At 35.6% G+C, this 18,000-nt stretch overlaps 1 protein-coding gene across 1 annotated transcript; it reads left to right on the top strand.

The window, feature by feature from the left end:
• Positions 1–860: 860 nt before the first annotated feature.
• Positions 861–17,362, top strand: LOC111190046 (uncharacterized). Its single transcript, XM_049463632.1, has 4 exons — positions 861–911; positions 6,664–6,692; positions 8,569–10,967; positions 11,946–17,362. Exons 3-4 carry the CDS (start codon positions 8,569–8,571, stop codon positions 17,320–17,322), a joined length of 7,776 nt encoding a protein of 2,591 aa, XP_049319589.1. The 5' UTR covers positions 861–911; positions 6,664–6,692; the 3' UTR covers positions 17,323–17,362.
• The last annotated feature ends 638 nt before the right edge of the window (positions 17,363–18,000 follow it).

The raw sequence follows: 18,000 nt of genomic DNA, 5'->3' as shown, positions 1-18,000 counted from the left end.
CACTACGTGCTCAAACCCCTAATGATAATCAGAACAATTACAATTGGGTTTCTAGCACTACGTGCTCGAACCCCTAATAATAATCAGAACAATTACAATAGGGTTTCTAGCACTGCGTGCTCGAACCCCTAATAATAATAATAATAATCAGAACAATTACAATAGGGTTTTTAGCACTACGTGCTCGAACCCCTAATAATCAGAACAATTACAATAGGGTTTCTAGCACTACGTGCTCGAACCCCTAATAATAATAATAATAATCAGAACAATGACAATAGGGTTTCTAGCACTGTGTGCTCGAACCCCTAATAATAATAATAATAAATATACATTTACAATTAGATCATTGTTTATTGGTTTATTTTGTATTTACAAAATCTCCAGATTGCAGCATCGCTCCTTGTGTTTGTAGGCATCACAAGTTGAAGCAATCTATTTAGAGCCAGTTTCCCCCCTAACAAGTAAAATGAGACAGGCATCTACTGTCTGAAAATGTCAATTTGTATGCACCAATATACAAACCTTGCTGCATCAGTACAGATTGTATGAATTATATATTGAGTTACATATATTTTATACATTTATACAAATCTGTAAATTTGTATACATTGGTGTTAAGGATAGCAGTATGAATACAATGAAAACATGATGTAAGTAGAAAATTGAGTATATATGTATATACACACACAAAGCACTTTATAGTGCCATACTTTGTTTGTGGACTAGCATTAAGTCACAGTCCATGGAATGCAAAATACAGGATGGCATTTATGGTTAAATGTACATTTAGGCATAACTATTGAAGAACAGGGATTGAGGACTTTTATATTGAAATCACTGAGCTCCGCGGCTGGTCACATGCTTCACTTATCCTGCAGACTCTTCAGTGGTAAGTTCCTGTACATGAGGTAAGACGCACCTTGCCATTTTAAAGCTGAATTGTGTTAGCTAAATGCATTGAGGTAGTTTTAAACTGCGATATAAAATGGGTGTAGTGGTAAAATAATGTAAAATTTGTGTAGCTGCTTAAATTAACATTTGTTGAGGCGGTTTAAGCAGATGAATATTAAAAATAGCACGTGTGACTAATTAGGTCGTGAGCTGGCTATCTAGTCAATTAAATGCTAATCGAATTCCCAGTCATATTAAGTTATTTACACGCAAACTGTCGTGTTAGCAGTCGTCTTTCATGTCTTGGGTAGGTAGTTAATTAGTTAACTATGTAGCTAGGAACTATTAAAGCACATGCATTCAACCAACATAATGTATGAAAGTCAACAGAATTCATCTACTGTCTCTTAACTAAGCTGAAGTTGGCGTTTTATTTGCCAGTGTCTTATTCAGATTTTCCGGTCCACCTTAAAAAGTCGAAGTACCAATTATTCACCAGTAGAGAGCAGGGTTGAGCCGAGCAAAACGAGTTTGGCATAAACATTTACAATAGATTGCCTGTTCTGGGTATTTCCAGTTTCCCTAACTCCAGATTAAAAAATAGTCTGTTGACTCTGACACCACATTATGAAAATAGAACTAATAGACTGTGAATTGCCTAAAAATACAAAAATATTACTGTACAGTTTTTTTTATTATGACCCCTCTGAACTTGGCATTTGAGAAGAGTAAAGGAGAATAAATGGCCTGTTCTGCATATTCCCAGATGCCCTAACTCCAGATTGTCAAATAGTCTGTTGAATGTGACACAAAATTATGAAAATATACCTATTAGACTGTGAGGAGCCTAAATAACTAAAAATATTACTGTACAGTTTTTTTTATTATGACCCTCTGAACTTGGCATTTGAGAAGAATAAATTGCCTGTTTTCCATATTTCCAGATGACTTAAATCCAGATTGTTAAATATTCTGTTGAACTCGACACTACATTATGAAAATAGAACTATTATACTGTGAATAGCCTAAAGAGATAAAAATATTACTGTATAGTTTTTTTTTATTATGACACTCTGAACTTGGCATTTGAGAAGATTAAAGAAGAATAAATGGCCTTTTCTGCATATTCCCAGATGCCCTAAATCCAGATTGTTAAATAGTCTACTGAATCCAACACCACATTATGAAAATGTACCTATTAAACTGTGAGGAGCTTCAATAACTGAAAATATTAATGTACAGTTTTTTTTATTATGACCCTCTGAATTTGGCATTTGAGAAGATTAAAGAAGAATAAATTGCCTGTTCTGCATATTTCCAGTTGCCCTAACTCCAGATTAAAAATAGTCTGTTGAATTTGACAGCACATTATGAAAATAGAACTAATAGACTGTGAATAGCCTAAAAATATAAAAAATATTACTGTACAGTTTTTTTTTATTATGACCCTCTGAACTTGGCATTTGAGAAGATGTCAGTAGAATAAATTGCCTGTTCTGCATATTTCCAGATGTCCTAAATCCAGATTCTCAAATAGTCTGTTAAATTTGACACAAAATCATGAAAACATACCTATTAGACTGTGATTAGCCTAAAGAGCTAAAAAGTATTACTGTAAAGTTTTTTTATTATGACCATCTGAACTGGCATTTCAGAAGATGTCAGTAGAATCAATTGCCTGTTCTGCATATTTCCAGTTGCCCTAACTCCAGATTAAAAAAAATAGTCTGTTGAATTTGACACCACATTATGAAAATAGAACTAATAGACTGTGTATAGCCTAAAAATTATAAAAATATTACTGTACCGTTTTTTTTATTATGACCCTCTGAACTTGGCATTTAAGATGTCAGTTGAATAAATTGCCTGTTCTGCATAATTCCAGTTGCCCTAAATCCAGATTGTTTAATAGTCTGTTGAATTTGACACAAAACTATCAAAATAGAATATTTAGACTATGAATAGCTTAAAGAACTAGAAATATTACTGTACAATGTTTTTGTTATGACACTGAACTTAGCACTTAAGCAATATTGAATAAGAACAAATGGCCTGTTTTGCATGATTCCTTTTTACCTAGGGGACTCCAGATTATCAAATAGTCTGTTGAATTTGAGACAACATTATGACAATATAACTATTATACTGTGAATTGCCTAAAGAACTAGAAATATTACTGTACCATTTTATATTATGACCCTCTGAACTCTGGATTTGAGAACATTCATTGACAATGAACAGACTGTTCTGCATATTTCCAGTTGATCTTACTTCACATTATCAGTTTGTTTTTGAAATTCAAGCTTATTTCCCACTTCTATATAACAATATTTCATGCAAGTGTGTGTCATATTTGAATCCTTACCTATTACAAAATTGTTAGCATTGTAATACTACCACGCACAAAGTACTCTGCGAAGCATGCACAAAAAAAAGGTGTTATAGACAACTTTCAAAATATTTCACACTTTTTAGTGCTTTGGTAAGCTACACTATGAGTAATTGTATATTGTATTCTTACTTATCACTAAAACTATGTGACATTTTTAATTTTAGACCAAAAAAGTTTGAGTATGCACAAAGAAATGACATCAATATTCAATATTCGCTTTTACGCTTATTTCGCATTTTGGCCAAAAAGTTCCATTTTGGTAGATTTGCAGTGGTCTGATACTCATTCCATTTCAATATGATCCCTTGCACAGTGCTCATTGAGTTTGTTTAAAGCTTGGGAAATCTTTTTGTATTCAAATTCAGCTTTAAACGTCTCCACTACAGTATCTCAGACCTGCCTGGTTTGTTCCTTGGTCTTGTAGTTTGCTGCACTAAAAGTAAAGGGGCTGAAAAATGTTGCACGCTTCACCTTTCAGTTATTTATTTCTACAAAAGTTTAAAATAGCCAGTAATTTTCATTCCACTTCACAATTGTGTCCCACTTGTTGTTGATTCTTCACAAAAAAATTACAATTTCATATCTTTGTTTGAAGCCTGAAATATATTATTTTTTCAGTTTTCACTTGCATGAAATATAGTTATATAGAGGTGAGAAATAAGCATGCATTTTAACGGACTGATAATGTGGAATAAGAGCAACTAGAAACATGTAGAACAGGCAATTTATTCTACTTCAATATTGTTTTAAGTGCTAAGATCAGAGAGTCATAATAAAAAGGTACAGTAATATTTCTAGTTCTTTAGGCTATTCACAGACTAATAGTTCTATTTTCATAAATTGGTGTCGAATTCAACAGAATATTTGGTAATCTGGAGTTAGGGCAACTGGAAATATGCAGAACAGGCAATTTATTCTCCATTAATCTTCTCAAATGCCAAGTTCATTGGGTCATAATAAAACAAATGTACAGTAATATTTTTATCTCTTTAGGCTATTCAAAGAATAATAGTTCTATTTTCATAATGTGGTGTTGAATTCAACAGACTATTTGATAATCTGGAGTTAGGGTGACTGAAAATATGCAGAACAGGCAATTTATTCTCCTTTAATCTTCACAAATGCCAAGTTCAGAGGGTCATAATAAAAAAAAACTGTACAGTAATATTTTTAGTTATTAAGGCAAATCACAGGCTAAAAGGTATATTTTCATAATTGTGTGTCAAATTTAACAGACTATTTCACAATCTGGATTTAGGACATCTGGGAATATGCAGAACAGGCAATTCATTCAACTGACATCTTCTTAAATGCCAAGTTCAGAGGGTCATAATAAAAAAAACGGTACAGTAATATTTTTATTCATTAAGGCTAACCACAGTCTAATAGGTATGTTTTCATAATGTGGTGTCGAGTTGGACAGACTATTTGACAATCTGGAGTTAGGGTAACTGGAAATATGCAGAACAGGCAATTTATTCTCCTTTAATCTTCTGAAATGCCAAGTTCAGAGGGTCATAATAAAAACTGTACAGTAATATTTTTAGTTATTAAAGCTGTTTACAGTATAATAGGTATGTTTTCATAATGTGGTGTCGAATTCAACAGACTATTTGATAATCTGGAGTTAATGCAACTGGGAATATGCAGAACAGACTACTTATTCTACTGACATCTACTCAAATGCCAAGTTCAGAGGGTCATAATAAAAAAGCTGCACAGTAATATTTTTATCTCTTTAGTCTATACATAGAATAGTTCTATTTTCATAATGTGGTGTCAAATTCAACTGACTATTTGATAATCTGGAGTTAGGGCAACTGGAAATACCCAGAACAGGCAATGTATTCTCAATGTTTATGCCCTAAATGCCAAATTCGTTTTGCTTGGCTCAACTCTGCTCTCTACTGGCGAATATTTGTTATTTCGACGTTTTAAGGTGGACCGGAAAATCGGAATAAGACACTGGCTAATAAGACGCTAACTTCAACTTCGTTGTCTCTTAAAGTCTTCACGCTGTGTTAGCAGTGCATGTACTAACTGACTAACTTTAGCTTAGCGATTAGCACTAGCTAGCAAAAAGCATTAACTATCGCTTTACTGCATTCATACACGTGGATAAACATTTTCAGAACTCCCACTGGTTATTTATTTCCCTAATTTCTCTTGTAAAACATTTAAACCTAAACACAGCATAGTATCGGATGTTAGGTAAACTAGCTTAGCTTAACATAGATAGCTAGAAAACTGACACTTGGTGCTAAATCTGGATATCTATAAAGAGATTCCGACTGTGGAAGAATCGTTATGTCAGTGAATCATATGTAAAGATTAAAATACCCTGTGGGGTGAATTCGGCAAACCTAAATGAGTTTCTCTGTTTATTTATAGTATTTTACATTTGTATCTGGTAATATAAAATTGACTGTATTTTTATGAATATATATATATATATAATGTGTGTGTGTGTGTGTGTGTCTGTCCAGAAGATTTTTTTTTATACTATGCTGATTTAGCTAGCCTGGTGAATCAGCATGGATTATTAGCTTTTTGATTTCCGTGACCATCTAAAACCAATTACCAGGAAGTAATGGTCTTTAGCTGGGTTTTCTGAAAGCATAATGCAGATTTATTTGTGTAAATAACCTCATTTGGGCAGGTCATTGACTAATAAACTGACAGTAGAAAATTAATGTGAACACTAGGTGGCAGTGTTATACCGTGTTTTCAGCTTGGCTAATTATTAAAAGCTTTGCACAAGTGGTGTTTTCACAGGTTACAGTTTGTATAGGGTTTCATACATGGTGTTCAGATATCATATGATGAGTTATTGATGAAATATTTAATTAATGCTAGTTGGTTGTATGTTAAAATATATTATAATATTCAAATTGTCTAGGCCTATTAATAAGCAACATAGTTGTTTACTTTATTATGTTTATTTGGCATGTGTAATTTGTGTTTTAGTTTGGAGCTGTGGGGCTAACTAATTCACATTAAATTATCAGTAATTCTTTTTATAAGAAGAAAACTTGAACCCAAGTCAACTAGGTGTGAGTGAGGACATTTCATTGGAATTAACAATTATATTTGTGTATACAAGTGTTGAAAATGGTTGAATTTAAACAGAAATTGGTATATTTTGATACATATTAAATCATTAATAAAAATGTTACAGTAAGAATGGAAACACACGGTCTTGAAATGTACCTTTTAAGTAATATAAGAAGCATTGTAGGGAAATACTTAATTAAATATTGTCTGATGTGTATTGCAACTTTTACAAACTGTGTACGGTTATCAAAATGTGTAGGTTTCCAATCTTGTCACTAACTCCATTCTCTTTGTGTTTTCGGAAACTCCCTACTGGTGAAAAGGAGTATTGGAGAGGAAACAGTTGTCGAAGGTTTGTTTTTAATATGTAATCTCAACTTTGTAGGGAATTATATGTACAAGCAAATATTTTGGTTGTGAAGTGTGGCATTTGGGTGTGGCATGTACACACAATATTGGCATCAAAAATCACTGATAAAATGAAACACATGCTGACATGCATGTGCATCACTGCATGTTCCTTGACAGAACCCAGCAAGATGTTTGTGTTGTGGGATTAGCAAATAAGCAACAGCAGAAATGCTATTGCGAAATTTACAACACCTGTAGCAGAGACAATACATGAAGTTAAGAATTTAAAGTAAAACAACACCAAACATAGAACACACACAACATTTGTCTCATCAATAATTGATAATTTAGTTATGTAGTCAACAAAGCTGGTTTAGTGAATTGGTTGCTACATGTAACCAATTAAACTGAATTTGTGTTGACTAGGTTTTATGTATAGCAATTATTGGATGAAAATATACAGTTGTGTTGTCCACTGATGAACACAAATGTTGCTGTATTCTCTGGGTTGATGGTTATTTAACTTAGTGTAAAATGAAAAACTGTCAGATTAATTGAGATCACCAGCATACAGCATTTACCATCAATCTTGTTCCAGTCAGACAGGGATTTTTAGAGTTTGTTCCACAAATTTATACACCATTTTTGGAACTAGGATTCTAGTGGAACGTGTGGTGTGTGTGATACAAATCATTGTGAAACCTGTTGTCACTTGTACACAAAATGTAGTGCTTTCATTACATAGTAGTAGTAAAATAAATATAATCTGTAGTTGGATTTATTTATGGCAATGCTTCATGTGCAGTACTGGAGGACTTACAACAGCTGATGAGTGGTGAGGTTGACACAATTTCAACTTGTGTACTTCTGTGCCAAAGAAGGAGCTAGAAGGATGTGTTAGTTAAAGCCTGTTATATGAACAAAAACTAAAATATACAGTGTTTACTTGAAAGCAGTAAAGTAGAAATGAATCTGGTTTTTGTTATATAGTATCAAAATTATCACACCACACAAATTATTTAGTGTTTGTTGTATGTGTACAAATTTACTCATGAGTGGACACTTCATAATAACTTTTTTTGTTTGGAATAAATACATAGGAATGTCTCAAATAAATAAATGTAATAAATGTAATGTTAGTTTAAGATCCGTTTACACCACTGATAATTAGAATAGTATAATACAATTGCACTTAAAAAGAACAATGAACTTATAATATACAGTGTTTACATTAAAACAGGAAACAAAATGTTATGTACTGTCAAAATGATCATACTACAATGTTTTTATTCTTATTTCTTGTGTATGTAATATTTTATTAATGAGTAGACACTTCATAACTATTTTTCTTTGGATGAAATATTGTCTAAAAAATAAATAACTGTAATTATTATTTTCAGTTTAAAATCTATTTACACTTATAATTAGAATATAATAATATTATGCAAATGCAGTTTAAATTAATGTACACATTGGAACTGATTATAACATGGTTAACTTTCGTAATTAACATAAATTAAATCTTATAAAAAATTAAACAATCAACATCTTAGCTCGTTTAGATGAATGTACTCTGCATGATAAGAGTCACAGAATGTGACATATTTCAGTGAATCAAAATTAATAAGCTTATGGACATTTTACACATAAACTGTACAATATTTTGTATTACCCATGAGTTTTGAGTCTAGTATGTCACAAGCTGAATAAATGGGTTGTATCATTAGAGTAAGTGGTTAAAGCTGTGAAGTGATGCGTAATGTTTTGCAATATGGTTAAATTTGAAGTTTTAGTAATGAATGTGGTGAAACATTGGTATACCACATACAACATGTATAGTATATTATAATACTGTTTTTTGTTTGTTTTGTTTGCAGATGCCGCCCAGCAAAGCATCCCGGAGGTCAGCTGCTGCGAAGAAGAGGATGGCAGACAGGGCTGTGGCTAAGACTGACGGGGTTACTTCTTCATCCCCTGACAAAAAAGATCTGACTGACTCTGTTCCTGCAAGCCACAGCCCACCTGTGGGCCAAGCAGCAGCTGACACTTCTTTACCTCTGACTGACGGGGTTACGTCTTCATCCCCTGACAAAAAAGACCTGACTGACGGGGTTACGCTTTTTCCCCATTATGAAAAACGCTCTAACACTGACCCAAAAGCCAATCTCTCAAGCAATGTCACAAGCAATGTCACAAGCAATGTCACAAGCAATGTCACAAGCAATGTCACAAGCAATGTCACAAGCAATGTCTCAAGCAATGTCTCAAGCAATGTCTCAAGCAATGTCTCAAGCAATGTCTCAAGCAATGTCTCAGTCAACCTCTCTGCAAAACTCTCTGCAGCTCTCTCTACCAATCTCTCTGCCAGTCAAAATTGTATGTCTTCACATGTTTGTGCTGTTTATCCTCAGGCCCAGAGACTGACTGGTTCTTTTCATCAAGCACACTCACGGTTTGGCATTAACAGTAATAAACAGTGTGTTGCTAACAGTGTAACTGCAGTTATGACTAGTAGAATAAAGAATGTGCTGACATGGACAACACAAGACCTGGATGCAGTCCTGCTTGATGGAGATCAGTTCTACACTCACATTAGAGATGCTGGCAGGATTCATGATGCTTCAGGATACCTCTTTGTACAAGATTTGCCTACAGAATATGCACTACATGGTCATAGGTTTGAACTGAATTTCAGTGATGAAATGTTTACAGGACTGTTTGGTGTTACTGAATATGGAGATATGCAGAATGTGTACATGTCACATGATGAAGCCATTGTAAGAGTGCTATCTCAGTTTGATGCTTGTCTGTTTACTGTGAAAGTCAATACATGTGCTATCATCAAACAGGACTCGTGGTACGTCATTATTGACTCGCATGCGAGAAACACACACGGTGCAGTAGATGGTTCAGGTAAAAGCTTACTAGCTTATTATGCTAACTTGGAGTCACTTCTCAACCACGTCACAATCCTGGGTCTGTCATTGCAAGCAGAAGGTGAGCCGTTTGAAGTAACTGGTGTTGTAGTGGTTTCAAATTACATGGGGCAGCAGACTTCTGAAGCACACACGCAGGTAACTGAGGGTGTAAATGTGAGGAATGAACTGAAAGATGCTGCAGATAAAATGAACACTGTGAAAGACAGGGTAAGCAACAGGCTGCTCTATAGTGAAGCTGTAAAAGCTAAACATGTGTGCAAAATTCAACGTCTGAAAGCAAATAGTGAACCGCAGGTTACAGCAGAAAGGAAAGCTAAACATGTGACAAGTTCAGCCAATCAGGTTCTCACAAGTGACTCTGATGTCATGTTTATGAGCGAGACTCCAAGCGAAAGCTTTCAGTATGGTCCAATAACAGTTCAGCAACAAAAAAACCTGTGTCTGAAACTCAATGTTGTGTACAGTGAATCCCCACAGAAACAACAGAGTGAACTGGTTTCAGTAGGAGAACCCTGTGAAACGCAGAGGATAACAGGTGACGGGAACTGCTTCTTCCGATGTCTGGCGTTTTCAATCAGTGGGAGTGAAACGGAGCACTTAAAAATCAGACGTGCTGTTGTGAGACACATGGAAAAAAATGAGGCTCAGTATGTTAATCATCTCAGGCAAGGGTACAGCTCTCTTTCAGATTATATCAGTAGCAGCAGAATAAAATATACTGGAACATGGGCCACAGAGGTTGAAATTCAAGCTGCTGCAGATCTACTTGAAGTAGATATTTTCACATACACTAACAGTAAGTGGTTGAAGTACAGTACGCACTACGACTCAGGTGCTCGCAGCCATCAACAGTCTGGAATTTATCTGAAACACTGCAATCAGTCCCATTATGAAGTGGTAATTTGCATGAAAGTAAGAGATGGTGTGTGTTCTGGACTGTGTTCAGCGTTCTGCAGGAACCTACAACCTGAAACTGCATCAAGCCATCGCAAACTTCAAAGTATGAAAAGACAGTATGAAACAAATGAACAAAACAAAGAGGACAAAGTTAGAAAAATTCTGACAAAGTACCATGAAAATGAGGATTTTCGGAATTGTGTTAAAAAAAGAGCAGTTGAGCAATATTCATGCAGTGACCAATACAGGCAATACAAAAAATCTGAAAGTGTCAAAAAATATTCTGAAAATGAAGATTACAGGAATCACCTTAAAAAAACAAGTAAACGTAAATATGCCACAGATCACGAATACAGAGAATATAAAAAAGCTTCACGTATAATCAAATACAATACAGACGAGGAACGTAGGGAACATGAAAAACGTTCCAGTGTGCTGAGGTATAAAACGGATGAGGAACACAGAGAAAGTGTAAAAACAAACAGTGTTATGAAATATAGAACAGATGAGGAACACAGAGAAATTGTAAAAATGAACAGTGTTATGAAATATAGAACAGATGAGGAACACAGAGAAATTGTAAAAATGAACAGTGTTATGAAATATAGAACAGATGAGGAACACAGAGAAATTGTAAAAATGAACAGTGTTATGAAATATAGAACAGATGAGGAACACAGAGAAATTGTAAAAATGAACAGTGTTATGAAATATAGAACAGATGAGGAACACAGAGAAATTGTAAAAATGAACAGTGTTATGAAATATAGAACAGATGAGGAACACAGAGAAATTGTAAAAATGAACAGTGTTATGAAATATAGAACAGATGAGGAACACAGAGAAATTGTAAAAACGAACAGTGTTATGAAATATAGAACAGATGAGGAACACAGAGAAATTGTAAAAACGAACAGTGTTATGAAATATAGAACAGATGAGGAACACAGAGAAATTGTAAAAACGAACAGTGTTATGAAATATAGAACAGATGAGGAACACAGAGAAATTGTAAAAACGAACAGTGTTATGAAATATAGAACAGATGAGGAACACAGAAAAATTGTAAAAACGAACAGTGTTATGAAATATAGAACAGATGAGGAACACAGAGAAATTGTAAAAACGAACAGTGTTATGAAATATAGAACAGATGAGGAACACAGAGAAATTGTAAAAACGAACAGTGTTATGAAATATAGAACAGATGAGGAACACAGAGAAATTGTAAAAACGAACAGTGTTATGAAATATAGAACAGATGAGGAACACAGAGAAATTGTAAAAATGAACAGTGTTATGAAATATAGAACAGATGAGGAACACAGAGAAATTGTAAAAACGAACAGTGTTATGAAATATAGAACAGATGAGGAACACAGAGAAATTGTAAAAACGAACAGTGTTATGAAATATAGAACAGATGAGGAACACAGAGAGCATGTAAAGCAGATTTCCATTTTAAAATACAAAACAGACAGCTCATTTGCTCAGGTTGTGAAAAACAAAAACATAGAGAGAAGACACACAAATAAAAACAAAAGAAAAGACATTGAGTATGTAATTGAACAGTTCAAAAACAAAATAAGCACAGGTCCAGAATACGTGTGTGCGGTTTGTCACAGAGCTCTGTTCAAACACCAAGTCATACGATGTCGAAAACATGAATATTTGAAAAAAGATCCAGCAGTTGCATGTATAGCGGAAAGGTGTGTCACTGAGGATTATTTGCATATTTGCAATGAGAGCTGTGATGTACATTGTGCCATTAAAACTGGTCCAGCTGGTTCTCTTTGGGTTTGTTATACTTGTCACAGAAAGATTTGTAATGCAAAAATGCCAGAACAGAGTGTTGTGAATAATCTTTCATTGGATCCAGTCCCTCATGAATTGCAAACATTAAATTCATTGGAATGTCATTTGATTGCTATGCATATACCATTCATGAAGATTGTGCCACTGCCAAAAGGATCACAGAGCTCTGTCGTAGGCCCAATAACCTGTGTGCCATCAAATGTAGCTGATGCAGCTGAGCTTTTACCAAGATCAGAAAATGCTGATCTCATGATCCGTGTGAAATTGAAAAGAAAGTTGACATACAAGGGGCATTATAAGTATGAATTTGTCCACCCAGAGAAAATTCAAAATGCACTGATGTACCTCAAAAACCATAACAAATTCTACAGTGATGTTAAATTCAACAATGATTGGATTAATCCACTGAGCAACACTGCAGAAGCAGATGAGTGTGATGACCAAAGTGAACAAGCTGGTAATGAGGAACACACTGAGCATACCAATGAGGATGAGAACATTGATGAAACTCTTCTTGACCGACAACAGCATGGCATGTTTATGGATACTTGTTTACAACCTGTTGATGTAGCACAAGAGGTTCTGGATCAGCATTTTGATGGAATCATGTCTGTAGCACCTGCAGAAGGAAATAGTCCAGTCAGGCTATTAACTGATGAGTCAAACGAGGCCAAATGCTTCCCAGTTCTGTTCCCTAAAGGCACAGGTACTTTTCATGAGACAAGACCAGAAAGGCTGACATTATGTCAATATTTAAACTCAAGAATACTCAATGCAGATGGAAGATTTGCTAAAAACTTGGACTTTATCTTTTATGGCCAGTATTTGTCAGACCTAAATCAGGTTGTATCAAATGTATCAATCGCATTGAGAAAAGGACATTCCACACAGAAATCAGAAGTTACTTCAGAAATGTTGACAAACCATGAATCCTTACGACGCATTTTACATTTTGATGAAGGCTATAAATTCTTAAAACCTATCAGAGGTACTCCAGTGTTCTGGCAAAGCGTGCAGAAAGATTTGTTTGCAATGGTCAGACAACTAGGAATTCCAACCTGGTTTGCTTCGTTTTCCTCTGCTGACCTCCGGTGGCCAGAACTCATGCAAACAATCCTGAAACAAGAAGGAAAACATGTATCAGCTGATGAGCTTGATTGGTCAGAGAGATGTCACCTGCTGAAAAGTAACCCTGTGACTGCTGCTAGAATGTTTGACCATCGATTTCACTGTTTCCTTAAAGATGTCATCATGTCTGAAGCCAAACCAATTGGAGAGATCACTGATTTTTTCATGAGAGTTGAGTTCCAGAATCGTGGTTCACCTCACACTCATTGTCTTTTCTGGGTAAAAGATGCTCCACAGATAGACAGAGATGATGATGTGCGTGTTTGTCAGTTTATTAATCAGTATGTCACATGTGAATTGCCTTCAGATGAGGACAGAGAAATGCATGACATAGTGTCACAAGTTCAGATGCACAGCAAGAGACACTCAAAAACATGCAAAAAAAAGGGAACGACATGCAGATTTAACTTTCCACGTCCTCCAAGTAACAGAACATTTATTACACGATGTAAGACTGAAGAACATAAAAATGAAAATAATGATGAAAATGAAAAAGCTAGCAAATCCACAAAGACGATGGAAGTAGAATTAGCAAGTACAATATTAAAAGGAGTCAGAAATGCTTTATTAAATACTGAGGCCACATTTGACTCTGTTGACTCTTTATTTGCTTCCCTTGATATAAATCAAGAAATCTTTGAAGCAGCATATCAAACAATGACCAAGAAAACCAGTGTTGTGTTGAAGAGGAAACCATGTGATGTTTGGGTGAATCAGTATAACACACATCTTCTGAAAGCATGGAATGCAAATATGGACATACAGTTTGTAGTCGATGCATATTCCTGTATTGTTTATATCATCTCATACATATCAAAAGCAGAGAGAGAAATGGGGCTGTTGTTGTCACATGCACAAAAAGAAGCGTCAGAGCAAGGCAATCTTGATGCTAAACAAGCTATGCGCAAACTTGGCAGTGTTTTCTTGCATAATCGTGAAGTTTCAGCTCAAGAAAGTGTGTATCGTCTTACGAATATGAAATTAAAACAGGCATCTCGCAAAGTGCAATTTGTTCCAACTGGTGACACAATCAGAATGAGTCTTCCACTAAATGTCATACAGAGGAAAGCTCAGTGCGGCGATGATGACGGTGACAATATTTGGATGTATAGCATTTCTGACAGATATAAGAACAGACCTAAAAGCAAGGAATTTGAAGAAATGTGTTTGGCAAGGTTTGCATCAGAATATAGAATATTGTCTAAATCGGAACATTCATCCAGTGACAGCATCAAACTTTTGAAAGGATCAGGATTTGCCAAGAAAAGGTCACGAACAGAAGCTGCTGTGATTCGATATGCCCGTTTCTCACCAACAAAAAATCCAGAGAAATATCATGAAAGCATTTTAGAGTTGTTTTTGCCTCACTACCTCAAATCACAACTAAAACCATCCACTTTCCAGACATATCAAGAGTTTTATGAAACTGGGTCTGTGAAATATTCTGATAATGAACTTGTCTCAGTGAAAGTCACAGTAGACACAAATATGGCCATGTTTGAAAAAGAGAGTGACTCCATAGACAAAGCTCAGGAAGACCTAGATGCACATGGTCCAATGGAAGATGCATGGGCACAACTTTGTCCAGAGACTGAGCGTGAACGTTTAGAATGCATTGAGCAGAAACAGAAGGAAACTCCAGAAATAACTGAAAACAATGACATTATACCTGACCTTTTTCCCAAGGAAATCTATTCATTACAGGATAATTCTCATAACATGCCAAAGGAAGAAGCCATGGCTCTACTACGTTCAATGAATGAGACACAGTCCCAGATATTTTATAAAATCCGACACTGGTGTTTACAAAAGGCACGTGGTGACACTCCAGAACCCTTTCATGTGTTTATATCAGGCCCTGGAGGTGTAGGGAAATCTATGCTGATTAAAGCAATACATTATGAAGCACATCGTATCCTATCTCGCTTATCAAATAATCCTGATGACACACGTGTGTTACTGACAGCTCCAACTGGTGTAAGTGCTTATAACATTAATGCTGCAACAATACATACTTCTTTAGCTATTGGTACAGATGTAAAGCTACCATATCAACCACTGGGAGATGAGAAAATTAATTCTCTGAGAACAAAGTTGGGAAACCTGGATATATTAATTATTGATGAAATTTCAATGGTTGATCACAAACTCCTTGCATATGTTCATGGCAGACTGAGGCAGATCAAACAAACTGGAGATTATTCACCTTTTGGAAAGGTTTCTATCATCGCAGTTGGAGACTTTTATCAGCTCAATCCAGTTAAGGGTAAAGCTTTATATGCTGATCATGTGGGAATGAATCTGTGGCAAGACCATTTTGCTTTGGCTGAGTTGAGTCAGATAATGAGACAGAAAGATGTGGAATTCGCACAGTTGCTCAATCGATTAAGGAAACGACAGAAGTCTCATCCATTGCTGGAAAAAGATATAAGTATGCTGAAACAGTGTGAAACTGGTGAAGAACACATGACTTCCAATTTGCATATTTATGCCACAAATAATGAAGTTGATGACCACAATAGAGAAATGCTTCACAAGACATGCAAAGATACTATAGTTATTCGAGCACAAGATTATGAGAGAGACCCGAAAACTGGACACTTTCAAAAAGTAAAGGGCCACCACAGCAATGTTTGCAAGACATGTCTTTCACGATCACTTCACATTGCAGTTAATGCAAGAGTCATGCTCCTTAAAAACATTGATGTTTCAGATGGACTTGTGAATGGTGCTTTTGGTACAGTTAGTGATATACATTTTAATCCTGGAGAAGATTTCCCATCAAAAGTATATGTGACATTTGACAATGAAAGAGCTGGTAGAGGCTTACGAGCAAAACGGCCTTCCTTAAAACCAGGACTGGAAAAGGCTACACCAATTGAACCAGAAGAAGAGAGAGTCACAAGAAGTGGTGGCATACGACGACAGTTTCCCCTGAAATTATCTTGGGCTTGCACTATTCACAAAGTACAAGGTCTAACTGTGGATAAAGCTGTTGTGTCACTTAAAAAGATATTTGCACCTGGACAAGCATATGTGGCATTAAGTCGTGTGACTTCTCTGGAAGGTCTCATTATAGAAGATTTCAAGGAAACAGCTATTTATGCAAAACCTGATATAGAAAGTTTCATGCAAACTATGCCCGCATTTGTGGAGCCACTTAGAGAAACACATCTGTCATCATTATCATGTAAAGTACTTCTGCACAATGTTCAAGGGTTGTCATGTCACCTGGAAGACATAAAACAAGACAAAAGGTATATGGAAGCTGATATTATTTGCATGACAGAAACATGGATACAGTCAAGTCATACTGAAAATGATCTACAAATAAGTGGATTTTCATTCTGCAACAGCCCAAGGTCTGTTTCATATGACAAAAGTGAGGAACTCTTTGCTAAGTTGCAAGAAAAAGAACATGGTGGTGTTGGTGTGTATTACAAAACACAGATCAACTGTAGTTTTGTTGATTTACCCTGTATGAACATAGAGTGCATGCAGTTTACTATTCCCCACCTGAACTCAACAGCTGCAATTGTGTATAGACCACCTTCATACAGTTTAAAAGCATTTGTTAACAAGCTGTCAAATGTAATCAGTGTCATTGACACGTTTGCAGGAGGAAAAATTATTATGGGTGACTTCAATGAAAACCTTTTTGTGTCCAATACAGTGAGTGAAATGATGCAGCATAATGGCTTCACTCAAATTGTGAAAGATGCAACCACTGAAAATGGCACTTTAATTGATCATATCTATATTAAAGACATTGCAATTGAGAGTATATGTGTTTCTGTAATGCCTACTTATTTCAGCTATCATGAATGTGTTGTCTTAAATTTCTCGTATTAAAGGTTAGGTAATGACTAGTATATGGAGAGCAGTCCCATAAGATTCGTCCACCACCTGGGGGGTGGGGGTGGGGGAGACAGGGGTATGACAAAAAGCTGGACGGCCCCTGTGGGAAGTGGGTATAGGCTAGAGCTGAGGTGCCCTATTAACTGGTTTACAGCATACTGTATTTTTCGCACTATAAGGCGCACTTTCAACAAATATTAAGGTGCACCGGATTATAAGGTGCATTATGTGACACTGGTAAGAAACAGTGTAAAAAAAAAACATGTTTTCCTTCTAATTCAGAGCAACTAACCTAACCAAACAAAACTAATTCTTACAACAGCAAAAAATCTGAAGAGTCAGATAAGTTAAACAAGTGCTGGACGCTATTCTACACACAATTCTCCCCTGAAAACTGTTTATTTGGGTGAGTAAAGCACTTCTGTTTTTTTTTACAGTAAGCTTAGATTTCCAGACTTCCCCAGGAACCCTGCGTGTTCTATTAAACCAGGGAGATATTACCTACCTCTTCATCTCATGTAGCTTGTTTTAACATTGTAAAGGCTCTGGCTACAGGCCAATATACTCGCCTCTGAACGGGCAAAAAGCTAAAGTTTACCGCAGTTAGCACCTAATGCTAATACTGCTGGATAACTAAACTGAAACTCCTGTATAATGCTGTATTCAGCAGAG

Source organism: Astyanax mexicanus, chromosome 14 (genome assembly GCF_023375975.1).
Source record: "Astyanax mexicanus isolate ESR-SI-001 chromosome 14, AstMex3_surface, whole genome shotgun sequence".
In the NCBI taxonomy this organism is placed as follows: Eukaryota; Metazoa; Chordata; class Actinopteri; order Characiformes; family Acestrorhamphidae; genus Astyanax; species Astyanax mexicanus.
This window is presented reverse-complemented; position numbering and strand designations above follow the sequence as displayed.

What these genes read in the sequence shown, in the direction of transcription:
- LOC111190046 (XM_049463632.1), top strand. Translation starts at nt 8,569, where the DNA reads ATGCCGCCCAGCAAAGCATCCCGGAGGTCAGCTGCTGCGAAGAAGAGG. An exon ending in AAACGTTCCAGTGTGCTGAG is followed by an intron (nt 10,968 to 11,945) that starts GTATAAAACGGA and finishes TATGAAATATAG; the next exon opens with AACAGATGAGGAACACAGAG.